The sequence below is a fragment of the Apodemus sylvaticus genome, chromosome 4 (genome assembly GCF_947179515.1).
Source record: "Apodemus sylvaticus chromosome 4, mApoSyl1.1, whole genome shotgun sequence".
In the NCBI taxonomy this organism is placed as follows: domain Eukaryota; kingdom Metazoa; phylum Chordata; class Mammalia; order Rodentia; family Muridae; genus Apodemus; species Apodemus sylvaticus.
Genome location: NC_067475.1, coordinates 16,107,404 through 16,120,132, shown reverse-complemented (window position 1 = coordinate 16,120,132; position 12,729 = coordinate 16,107,404). Strand labels below are relative to the sequence as shown.

Below are 12,729 nucleotides of genomic sequence, written 5' to 3'. Positions count from 1 at the left end.
AACAGGGGGACTTGTTTTGTGGGTTAGATGGAAACACAATAAGATTTAAGTACAAAACAGAGCAATCATGCTTCTATAAGGGAGCTATGCTACACCACCAGGGAGCCCAGAATTAGGACATTCTTCGTGGTGAAGAGAATCAGAAAGTCTGAGGGAATGCACCATTCTTTAGGAAATGCCGGGATGGAGAAGCTCATTTGCCCAGAACTGGAAGATTTGGTATTTGATCTCAGGCCATTCAGCTACAGAGCCTAAAGATTTCAAACATATTGACATACTCTAATTTTCAGGAGTTAGACCAGAAAAATTAATCTTGAAAATCATTCTGAGTAGTTTCTTTTTTTTTTATTTAAATAGTAGCTGTTGGTAAGAGATTCAAGACAATGTGGACCATTATGATAGATTTTGCTTAAGAAATAAAAAGACTTTCTGTCTTGCTTAAATATTGGACTGAATAATGGGCTTCCTTAGCCAGGTTTGCCTTAAAATGTTCAGTTTAAGTTTATCAGGACTTCACTAATAATTTTGTCCAAATTGAGGGCAGAAAGAAAATTCATTCTCATTCTTCAGTTGAACCTGAACTCAAAAGTGGATGACAAAACTAAGGACAACACTGTCACAATATTCTAGACTAGAGATCTCTGCTTTTGTACGTGACTTTTATTAACTTAAATCAAATTAAAATGAATTTTATTGAATTAAAGACGTGACTGTATTCTCTCTCTGTTGCTTATTTCTGAATTGTATTTTGCTTCATGGAGAGGCAACGGCCAATCAGCTTTGTTTCTTTTTTTCCTTCCCTCCTTCCCTCCCTCCCTCTCTCCCTTTCTCCTTAGCTCCCTCTATTTTCTCTTCCTCCTTCTCGTTCCCTCCCTCTCTTCCTCTCCTTCTCTCCCCTCTCTCCCTTCTTTCCTTTTTTCCCCTGAGGCAGCATTTGTGTACCCCAGGCTGACCTCTAACTTTGCTAGGTAGCTCAGGATATCTTTAAACTCCTGGTCTGTCTCCATCCCCTCCCCCAAATGCTGGATTACTGGTGAGCCTCATTATTCCCCAGTCTCACTCCCAAAGAGGCAAGTAAAAATGAATTACAGGTATTTCCTAGTTCATCATCAAGTTTATTTGCCGAGATTTTAAAGTCTTATTTTAATGAGACCTTTCCTACTCTATTTTTTTGGGGGTCTCTCTTTGGTTCTTTGTGAAGCTTGCTTGCTTTTGTTCTTGTATTCAAAGCTTTCTTTTGTAATAGCTAATTTTAGGTGACACTTACCTAGACCAAGGCAACTGTTGCAATGCTATTCCTGGAGATGCATGAGAGGCTGTCTCTGGAAGAGGTTAGCATTTGGATCCATAGGACTGAGCCAAGGTTATCTTCTCTCATCCCCTGTCTTTAGAATCCATGGAGAACAAAAATGCTAAAAGAGCAGGGTGAAGCCATGTCTCAGCATTTTAGAGCACATACAACTCTTGCAGAGACCTAGGTTCAGTTCCCAGTACCCACGCCAGGCACTCCCAGCCTCTTGTAATCTTAGGTTCAGGGAATTCAATGCCTCTGGCCTGTTTTGGCACCTGCACTCATACATACAACCACACAGACATACACACATACATGCAATTAACAGTGATAAAAAGAGTTAAAAGAATAGAGTAAGGGAAATCCATTTTTTTTTTTTTGGTCAGGAGCAAAGACTCTCATATTCTCCATGACAGAATTGTTATGGAATCTTGGAAGCACCCCACGAGACAACCCAGGAAAAGCCCTTCGAGCAAGACTTTGACACTTATAAAACACGCTAAGTATCATATGCTATTATTAAATATCACATGCTGTTGTGTCAGTGCTGACATGAGATTGCTAATTAAAATTTGTTTTCATGGCTTTATTTTGTAAAACTGTAAATAGAGTCTTCCAGAGTTTACGCTGGGAATACGGAGTCCCTGGGCTGCCAGAGGCTACGGGAAAAACCAGCTGGTTGCAGCGAAACCATAGCTTTTCTGTGTGCTCCTATCTTCAGTTATTGCACATGTCTCATCTTGCAGTCCAAGCTTGATAAAGCCTGTGAAATCTTCCCACATTGTCCTCACTAGAAACGGTTTTTCTTTTTATCTACTTGAGTCACTGCCACGGCACCCCACCTGTTTATCTTGGATGAATTTGGACATACATAATGTATCACCTTAATTGCTCACACATTTTCCTTCTGGCAAGAAAATCCCCCCCTCATGACTTTAACCTCTCTCATTCCCAATTTCCTTAGCTGTAAAATGAGGAGAGCCAGTATGTTTCTAAAAGGACCACGGCAAAAGTTAGATAAAATGATGCCTGAAACATTTGTTGTCCACCACCGCTGGGTTACATTTGTAGTGAGATTGTCTCAAAAATAAATAAATAAATAAATAAATAAATAAATAAATAAATAAAATAATAAAGAGCACTTGTCATAACAAGTGACCCTCCACCACTCAGTAAATGTCTGGTTTCTTTTCACCCTCAAGAAAGGTGTGCAAGCTTCTCCATGGTCTGTGCCCCTTCCCGGTGGTCTGTGCGAGTATCAGATGGAGTCAGTGTGGGCCTTGCCACCGAACGACTTGAAGACTTGTTTCATGGATTCAGTTGGAATAAAATCATATTCAAAATACACGTCAGAGTGGGGAAAATTCTGCAGAGAGCTATAGTTTGCAGCACTAGGGGACCCAGAATCAGAAAATAATTTCTCAAGGGGAGGAGACTCAGGAAAGCCTTGGGTGCAAACGGAAGCTCAGGAGAGGGAGTTTGCTCTAGGTTACAGCCGCAGACAGGGTAACCTTGGCCTTTGATCTTGGGAATTTCAGCTTCAGTTTAATTTTCTTCTTTGAGAAAAGGGTCTTGCTAAGTAGACCTGACTGTACTGGAGCTCTGCATAGATCTGCCTGCCTCAGCCTCCAAGGGCTGACATTGAAGGCTTTTGTCATTATATCTAAGCCTTCAGTCAGTCTGCAAAGTATGTATGACAAGTGGCACGTTTCAAAAGGAGAGCCAGGGAGTAACCTTAGAAACCACTCAAGAGTAGTTCTTTTTGTTTCCGTTTAAACAGTTGTTCTTTGCCAAAGACGCCAGAGAATGTGGGCTTCGCTGACAGATTTTGCATGGGAAAGAGACTCTGTCTCATGTGGATGTTAGGCAGCACCGTCTGCCACCAGGCTTTTGGTCTGGTTTGAGAATGGCTTATTTTCTCTAAAGCCCATCTTGAAGTTATGCTGGGAAATGATGGTGCTGTTCAGAGGGACGGCAAAGTCAGAGTCATTCTTACAGGAATCACTTAGCCACTGTGAAGGCGGATTGTCCTGCGTGAGTGCTTCGTCACCGGCTCCTGCCTGCCCTTGATCTGTATCAAGTCCTGGGACTTCATGGTGTCCTTGGCAGAACCGGCCATTCACCTCCAAACCCTTCCTCAATATGTTACCCATTCTCAAGGGTTCTGTTGAGTAACAGAACGGAGATTAATACGACAAAGCAATTTGCTGACTTAAGGATTTCACCTGTTTTTCTTTTGCTCTCTCCTTCAAAAAAATTGCAGAAAACATGCAATAATGCTGTCTGGAAATTAGTGCATTTTTTCCTTTTTGCTGATTGATAATGAAAATAGATGTCATTTTCTCTTTCTCAGCTTTATATTCCACTTCCTTGTGTAGTTATTTTCATGAAATTACACGTTATATTTACTGTAATAGCTTTTATTTATTAATACTTAGAAAGTGAGTCATTCGATTTAACTCTTTTCAAAGATAGATTAAGGAAATACTCTAATTTACATATAGCAACTTATAATTTTAATAGACTGGAATAGGAAATTTACAATATTGAATGTTCACTTTTATGTTACAAAGAATTGTAGACTATGAGGAGGGCAAATTTGAATTCAAAGATTGCATTTTAGTTCTACTGCAATTTCTGGTTTAAAATATGAATAAAGTTGCAACAAATGCAAAAACTGTCATACTGGATGCGGACATTTTGGTACCCAGATCAGGACTGCTGGGTACCAAATAAACGTGTGGAGGAATAAATTTGACAGCCTGCGCGATGTTGGAGACCGCGGACGTGAGCCCGGCATCGTTGTCGGCCTGGATTGCGATGTAGAGCTGGGTGCCATTTGCTATTTTAAAAGTTTCTGGTTTGAATTTAAATGTTTCTTTTGAGCCAGCTTCTTTAGGTATCAGACCGGAAGTAGTCACTAAAGTAGCGTTGTTAAAATCTTCCTGGAGATCCTGAGGATGCTGACTCATCCTGATGGTGTATCTACGCGCTGGAAGAGAGAGAGGCATCATGTTCATTAGCGTCCTGAGGATGGGTCTCTACCTCTGCACTGCGCCTGTGGGAGTTCCTAGCAGCGCGTGTGAGCTTTAGACTGAGAGCCCAGATACGGCGTGTCTGGTTATCCTATCTCACTGACTTTAAAAACATGTATTGGAATAGTTACTGAAAACCAAAGTGTCCAGTTTCAAAATCACAGGAAAGCTTAATTCAGCATCATGTAGTATCAGCCTTCTGCCCAGAACACAGGCTTCTTTTTAGAAAGACACAGAAAGAGCAGAACTCTGTTTTAAATTAGAACAAGGTACGCATAATGTTCATGTAGAGTAAAACCATAAGTCGCTTCTGTTTTCTTTCTTTTTATTAAGATGAAAGAAGGAGCGGTGGGGAGCACTCAGAGAAGTACAGTCACCGGGAGCACGGAAGGGCAGGAGTCAGAGGTCACAGATGCTGAGGCACAGTCTCAGGACCTCTTCCCACCTCCGCTAACCTCGGTTCTACACTGTCATCTTTCTCATCTCCAATTTTTAAAGTGAAAAACAGAGATTTAGTCATTTGATTCATTTAACAAGAAGTTTTTTGACTGCTGATATTCTGATAGTGTTATTTGTAAATGGCAACAAATACAAAGTGTTTAGAACAATGTAGTAATTAGGTAATTAACGGGTGACTGAAAGGTTAGCTGCCGTAATTACTATTTTATCAAGGAAAGAAAGGAAGCCTGCGTGAGTATTACATTCCATACTGATTTTAGAAATCTAACCTAAATGGACATAAAATGCCTTTTCAATTGCGAGGATAAAATATTTATAACCCTTATAACTTTATTTTTTTATGTTTTTAGGTAATGTTGGATATACTTAAAATATGTGGTAAATAACTTTGATATTTTTCTCCCCTAATTAAATCCTCTGATTAACATTTAGCCTTCTCCATGGATAAATCCTTTCCGTTCCACTCTTACTCACGAAGACCTTGTTTTTCATTTAGGTGGATCTATGTATCATCTATCTATCTGTCTATCTATCTATCTATCTATCTATCTATCTATCTATCTATCCATCCATTTATTTATCATCTACCATCTATCAGTCACCTATGTATCTATCTATCCTTTATCTATCCATCTATATATTTATCATATCTATCTATCCATCTATCCATCCATCTATCTATCTATCTATCTATCACCTATCAATCATGTATTTATGTATCTATCTACCCTCTGTTTATCTGTCTGCCTGTCTGCAGTTATCTGTTTATGTGGTATATTTTGTACTTTGTTGACTTCTAAGAGCCAGCTTTGTCCCAGAGACTCTCACAGTGTTTGCAGGCTCCACAGTAATTGAATAAAATTGAGCAAAGGCAGAAATGCTTAGAAAATTGCCCTCACTTGGGACAAAAAGATACAGGAGAATTGTGCTATTTCATCTACTCATTTAATTTAAAAATAGTTCAAATTGAGACAGGCAGTTTGATAAACAATCTGAAAAAAACTGGGTTGGAATTTTAAGTTATTAAAAGAGGAATAATTTGGGACAGCTTGTATCTTTTGGGGTTTCAGTTTTTATATTTAAATGTAAGTGGGTTACTGTTATGTATTCCATAAATGCTACCCAGAAATAAGACATCGGAGAAGCTTTAGGAACATGAAAGGTAATGGGGTTTCTTTCATAGCATTTTAAAATTCGCCACCAGACTCACCTCTTCCTTTATCGAGGACCTTGCCAGGGGCCGTCCATGTAAGGTGAATATGGTCACCTGTAAACTCAGCCTCCAGGTCTGTGACTTTACTGGGTGGGAACACATGAGCGTGGTCGCCGTCAGGGGGCGCTCCAGACACAGTAAACGACCCTCCAGAGGTTAGTCTGCTGAAATCTTCCACTGTGGCTTCTGTGGCTTCTTCTGGGACATCCGGTCTGGGTGGATTCAGTACAATTTGATCTACATACCCGCAAAAACCAAACAGACAAACACAAAACCAAATACCTTTATGTTGTCATGTCTGTTCTTGTAAGTTGATCTTGCAGGTAGTCAGTGCAGATATCGAAAAGCTTGTTTTTTTTTTTTTTGTGAACGAAAAGCTTGTTTTAACATCATTTTGAAGTGGACGAGGGAACGCGACATTTTAGTGAAGCTGTATTTTAACCTATCTTTATCTCATACTCTCCTGTAAAGTTTTTAAGGACAAGAATTGTGTTTTATCCGTATTTGTAGCTCCAGCATCTAGCACAGAGCTTGCCTCGTAGAAGATGCGAGTGAAGTGTTTACGGTGCAAGTGGGCTAGGGATAATGACAAAACATGCAGAAAGGTAGTCTATGGACCCATCATCCGGATTTGATTTTGGAACATACCGATGAAGAACTCTGTTATGCTTTTGGTCTTTGTTATATTTATTTGACCTAAACCAGACATTTCTATTTGAATGTTACTTACCATTTTCAACATAGCCAGGAATATAGAGAGACTTATTCTTTTGTTTCAGATTTAGTTTAGTGATGTTCTTTCTTGCCTGGGCATTGACTTTTAAGCTGTATCTGCCGTTTCCGTAGAAGTCTGTGAAATATCTTGAGTAGATGCCGTCGTTTTTGAGAGTGTCAGCACCTTGGCATTTAAATGTAAGAGTTAGTCATCTGGTAAGTAAAAAATGAGAGTTGTACTGTGAGTACAGGGGATAGCAATGGTTTCGTAGATAAGGTGGCACAGTTCCAAGTACAGGAGGCATTCTAGAGCCACAATTTTGCTTCGAATTTTGTCTTGGTCACATGATAACCCTATGATTTTGGAAGAATTCATAGCAGGTATTCAGTCCTTTTTCGTGGTGTTCATTTAAATAATGATAGCGGTTCCTATTTCATATAAGAAACTTATCAAAATAAGAAAATATAAAGACAGCAAAGTGGATCAAAACAGTGACGCCGGAAGTGAGAAAAATGGTCCTCGAGTTCCCTTCATGGTTCAAGTAAAACCAATGAACTTTAAAGATGACAGTGGTACGCGTTAGCATTTTGTCTAAGCTCCACCCACAGTTACCTGGCAACAGCCAGGTGTGCCTGATTCACTATAAAAGGGGCTGTTTGCTCCTCCTTCCTCTCTTACTCTTACCTTCTCGCTCCCGCTCTCTCCCCGTTCCCCTCCCCCCTCTCCATGTGCTCACCGCCAGCCTCTACTTCTCTCTCTCTCTGACTTTCTCTGCCTGTACTATCCTCTTATTTGAAGTGGGAAGACCCACTTCTTTTTTTTTTTTGTTTTTGTTTTTGTTTTTTGAGACAGGGTTTCTCTGTGTAGCCCTGGCTGTGCTGGAACTCACTTTGTAGACCAGGCTGGCCTCGAACTCAAGAAATCTGCCTTCCTCTGCCTCCCAAGTGCTGGGATTAAAGGCATGAGTCACCATTGTCCGGCCTGTACTACCCTCTCAACTCTCCTCCCCATGCCCTGAATAAACTCTATGCTATACTATACAGTCGTGTTGCTGGCCCCTCAGGGGGAAGGGATGCCTCATCCGGGCCCCCGGAGGCACCTCCTTCCCCACATCTTACCACACATCCACCGAAACATATCTTCCCTCTGTCTTTTCATAAATACATCAGTACATACAGCTGGGCAAAGGTTTAAAACATTGCAGTTACATTTCATTCACTTTGAAATATACTTTTTTTTGGCTTGTTTGTTGTTTGTTTTTCGATACAGAGTTTCTCTGTGTAGCCCTGGATGTCCTGGAACTCACTGTGTAGACCAGGCTGGCCTCGAACTCAGAAATCCACCTGCCTCTGCCTCCCAAGTGCTGGGATTAAAGGGGTGCACTACCACTGCCCGGCTGTGAAATATATAGTTCTTAAGTGTACAGAGGAACACTGAGATGGAACCCAATGAAATAATTTAAAGTTCCATGGTGTCGATACAGGCACCCATTACCTGCCCCATTGTCCCAGAGCTCCAGGGTGACTTGATGTCCACTTTCAGCTTCTATGATGGCTGTGACATTGGCTCCCAGAACAGGCAAAAACCCTTGGCTGACCCGTGCGTACACAATCATCCGGCTAGGGTACTGGGCTGTGCTCTGACTCATGTGAGTGGTAGCCATGAGTGGTTGCGTGGTGGGACTTCTTGCTCGAGTGGTCACCGTCACCGTTAGCAACTGAGGCTGGGCGCCCTTAAGGCTGTAAGTCCAAGTACCTGTCTGAGAAAAACATTTCCCTTTAAGAGCTTTGCTAATGTTTTCCTCCTCTGTACTTAGGATGTATTATTACTTAGAAGTGTAAAGAAAAAGGGTGAGAGCTTTTGTGATAGTGGGAATGGAGCTGGGGCTTCTGCAAGCTAAGCTGGCATATGGTCGAGATATATTGCCCCAGTCTGAATAACGACTTTTAATATCTGATTTTATAACCTGATGATGTGGCATGCTTCCTTCTGTGTTCTATGAAACTGGCTTTTAAGATGAATTGCCTGTTACTGTTTTAGTACTGGAAACATGGAGAATGCCTTTACTTCCTAACATAAATTGATAACTGACAGAATAACAGAACAGTCCTACCTCGGCAATGCCTGGGATCCGAAGGCGAACAGAGAAGATATTTAGCTTATCTTCTCGGAAATCCGAGGTTGTGTAGTTTTTTCCTTTTGGATCTCGAAGAATAATTTCTGGCTTTCGTACTGTCCATGTGACAACAAAGAATGTGTCGTTGCCGACGGCACTGTCCACGGGGACTGTTCCACTTAGCCATTCATTCCTGTTAATCTTCAAGGCTTTGCTCTCCAACTGTTCCAGAAATTTTAAATAAGATGAAAAATATTGTTATTACTATGGGTTGTATGGAATGTATATGTTATTACTATGGAATTTTAAAGTTAAGGTAGTTCAGTGTGATTTTTGAGTTTCAAAACTCTTTTCAGTTAAAATAATAGGGCCTTAAGGGTTTTTTTTAGTAAAAATACTATGTTAGGAAAAAATTAAATTGCTAAAATTAAACTTATAAAAATTATGAAGATTAAAAATAATATAAGGAATAAAGGATTGCAGGAGACCAGGTATGCTTAAGCCACGGAAAACCAAATTCAACAGAGAAGTATTTCTTCTGTACAACGGAGCCATTTTTAGCTTAGTGTGGTGGTTTTAATAGGTAAGGTCCCTATAGAATCTTGTTTGAATGGTTGGCCATAGGGAGTGGCACTATTAGGAGGTTTGGCCTTGCTTGAGAAGGTATGGGTAGTGGGCGTTGAGGTCTCTTATTCTCAAGCTACGCCCAGTGTGGCATCCCTCGATGCCTGCAGATCAAGGTGTAGAACTGCCAGCTGCCTCTCCAGCACCATGTCTGCCCATGTGTCACCATGTTTCCGCCATGATGATAATGGACCAAACCTCTGAAACTGTAAAACAGCCCCAATTTCATGTTGTCCTTTCTAAGAGTTGCCGTGGTCATGGTGCCTCTTTACAGCAATGAAACCTTAACTAAGAGAGTTAGGGAGGAATAGCTAATAGTTAGCACAATGGGAGTCTATTGAAACAGCGAGAAGACAAAGGGTTTTGCTGACCTGCAGAGCCTGCTGTGAGATGCTGCCACTCTTAGATGAAATCCCACTGAAAGCGTCAATCAGGTCATTGATGCCTTCATTGGCATAAAAGCGAAGCCCTCCTAAAGGAGAGGTTTAAATGGGAAAATCCTGTTTACTCTGTGCGCTCAATGATCTACTGAACAAACTACTTAGGATTTTAGTTACACTCCACCAAAGATTACTTTTCCAGATCCTGAGGGTTGTAGTGTTCCGAGTAGAATTTACTTACTCAAAGTAAGTGTACTAAGAACAAAGGGAAACTTAAAGAACTTCAGTTGTTTGTTAGATTAATCAGTCACCAGAAGGGAGCATCAAGTTATTGTAGCAACGTCTGGGTAAAGATACAATTAATACCACAAAAGTGAAACTTAAACCAGCTCTTATAAGTTAGTGGCTTATTTTCTGTTGGATCAAAATGGCATCAATGATAACGAGACAATGACTGTTCAGAATGAAGGAAAAAATGAACTGTAGAAAATAGATAACGGAGACATTAAAGGAATGAGGGAGATTACTTGTATGCAAGAAGCTAAGAAAGAATAGGTTGGAGAGAAACAATTGCCTAAAATATCATATTTATTACACACTTATGTAACTATTAGATGGCAGGAAGCCCGCCTAGAAGACTACGGAAGTAGCCACGCAGGGGCGTGTGTGGTCAGGTTTAGAATGTGTTAGGATGTGATGGAAATATCCCACGGTGGAATGAATTCTGAACGGTAGTCAGGACTCCTCGTCAAATCATGTATAGCCCCTGGGTTTCCATGTGATCTTCCGGAAAAGCCCGGATGCTTAAACATTTTCTGTCTAATGGAATGGTATTTTTAAGCTGAGAAATAATTTTGGATGCCGTTGGGAAGCCATAGAGAAATAAGGCTCTGACTAGTGGTATCGGTTGAAATTAGGTGAAGAATAAATGGTGACAAAGATAATGAGACGTTGGCTCACGGAAGGGCAGAGAGAAGGGGAAAAGAAACCTGAGGAGCAAGAGGTAAAGGTTAACTTTAATTCTTGAGCAGTTTTCTGTTTGTGGTGAAAGATCATGTACAACAGAGAGACGACAGAACATTTTCTATTCAAACTCTGTTCCGAAGTTGTACCGGTCATGTCCGACAGAGTCTCCAGTTCTCGGGCAGCAGAAGGCCCCAGGGCGATGGTGTGAACGATGGCACCGCTGTGCTTGACCTCCTGAAAGCATGAACTTATCCCAGTATCTTCCCCATCTGTCAGCAATACGATCTCAGAACCGGAAGTGCTCTGGCCACTGGAGGCAATTGCCTGGAGGGGGGGGGGAAGTCACATTATTAATCACAAAAGAATAATTTCTGAATAAAAGAAAAGTAAGAACAAACTGGTTTAGTCCTGGAGGAGTCTTTAGGCTTCTGCCTCAGAGAGAGCTGTGTTACCATTCCCAGCCACGCCGGCAATGGAACCGGGTGTAGTGGATAGGATTTGAAAGCTGGAGTCTTGATAGATCCAGTCTTCTAACACATGCGTGTTCCCACTACTCACGAAAGGAAGCATGAGTCATATAAGTCCTATCCAAAGTTAGTAAACAGCTTCTCGTATCATCCCAGGAAGTACTAGGGGATAGGCAAGTGACCCAGGCAGTCTGGAAGATTATATCGCCTGGAGCTCAGTCTGGACTCCCCAGCAGAAGCTAGTGGGTAAGCTGTGCCTTAGCTATGCTTAGGGGTTTGGGGTTGGCATGGGTGGACTTGGAGGACTTCTCAGGGAAAGCTGGTGGGTAAGCTGAGCCTTCAGAGCTAAGCTCTGACTGTCTGAGTTGAATGACCCTAAAACATTTAGAGCATAATCCGCCTGTGACCACATGCTTCTAAGGCCAATATGTTCAGAGGGGCAGTGACTATTTGGAGGCAAGATGATTAGTTTAAAATGTGACTTTCTATTTTGTCTCTTAATATTTGATGGTAAATTTACTCAAGGGTATATAGACCCAAAAGTAGCTTAGGTTTGAAAATGTGAATGTCAAGATTTATCAACGTGTAGTTGGCCACATCCCTCAGCAAGTGCTCCTAACATTTTTTTTTTTAAGATTTACTTATTTCATATATGTGAATAAACTATCACTGTCTTCAGACACACCAGAGAGGGTGTCAGATCCCATTACAGATGGTCGTGAGCCACTATGTGGTTGCTTGGAATTGAACTCAGGACCTCTGAAAGAGCAGTCAGTGCTCTTAACCGCTGAGTCATCCTGCAGCCCCTGCTCCTAACATTTTTACAGTTTTACAGTTTACAGTTTTAACACCATTAAACTTCCATCTGTGTTATTTATGCTCCATCCTTTGCTGCCTGGGGAGCACTTCCGTGATTTTAAATGTTAATTTGATGGTCCAGGAATTTGAGTACCCACGGGATCAAATGGTACCAATAACCCTCTTTCACAGTTTTCTCAATGGCATTGCTTTCCACTCATAGTAGTCATAGAGAAACTCCCCAACAAGATCTTGCTATTCAAACACTGACCTCCCCTTGCATACCCACTCCCCAGTGCCACGTAGCCCTTGATGCTACACCAGGCGGCAGCTGGACACGGGCTACAGAGAGTGGGAAAGGCTACTCTCTCTTCTCTACACAGATGATTTGTCTGGATCAGGTTAGACTATTATTAAACAAGGAACCCATGACCTCATGACCCTTGACGAAACTTAAAGAAGTAGTCAATGGCAAAAGAAAGTAATTTTCTTTTCTTAACCTGGAATCCTTTTCTGAGTCCATTGCAAATTGAGGTTCCGCCACCTGCTTGTTGAGGTAGCTTCACGCTGATCTCTAGGTAGGAGTTGTCATTGATCATTCTTATTAGGTTATTTTGGACGGTGGCAGTGCTATCAAATGTGACCAGGCCGACCAACGATTCCTT

At 41.3% G+C, this 12,729-nt stretch overlaps 1 protein-coding gene across 1 annotated transcript in view; it reads right to left on the bottom strand.

The window, feature by feature from the left end:
* Window positions 1-3,933: 3,933 nt before the first annotated feature.
* Window positions 3,934-12,729, bottom strand: part of LOC127682596 (calcium-activated chloride channel regulator 3A-1-like) — a 21,758-nt gene continuing 12,962 nt past the window's right edge. Inside the window, exons 7-14 of the mRNA XM_052179033.1 lie at window positions 12,565-12,729; window positions 10,946-11,123; window positions 9,825-9,925; window positions 8,827-9,051; window positions 8,208-8,472; window positions 6,729-6,896; window positions 5,996-6,235; window positions 3,934-4,283 (exon numbers count right to left, since the gene is read on the bottom strand). The exon at window positions 12,565-12,729 is cut by the window's right edge and continues 69 nt beyond it. Coding sequence (XP_052034993.1) covers window positions 3,934-4,283; window positions 5,996-6,235; window positions 6,729-6,896; window positions 8,208-8,472; window positions 8,827-9,051; window positions 9,825-9,925; window positions 10,946-11,123; window positions 12,565-12,729 — 1,692 coding nt within the window. The remainder of the gene's footprint in view (window positions 4,284-5,995; window positions 6,236-6,728; window positions 6,897-8,207; window positions 8,473-8,826; window positions 9,052-9,824; window positions 9,926-10,945; window positions 11,124-12,564) is intronic.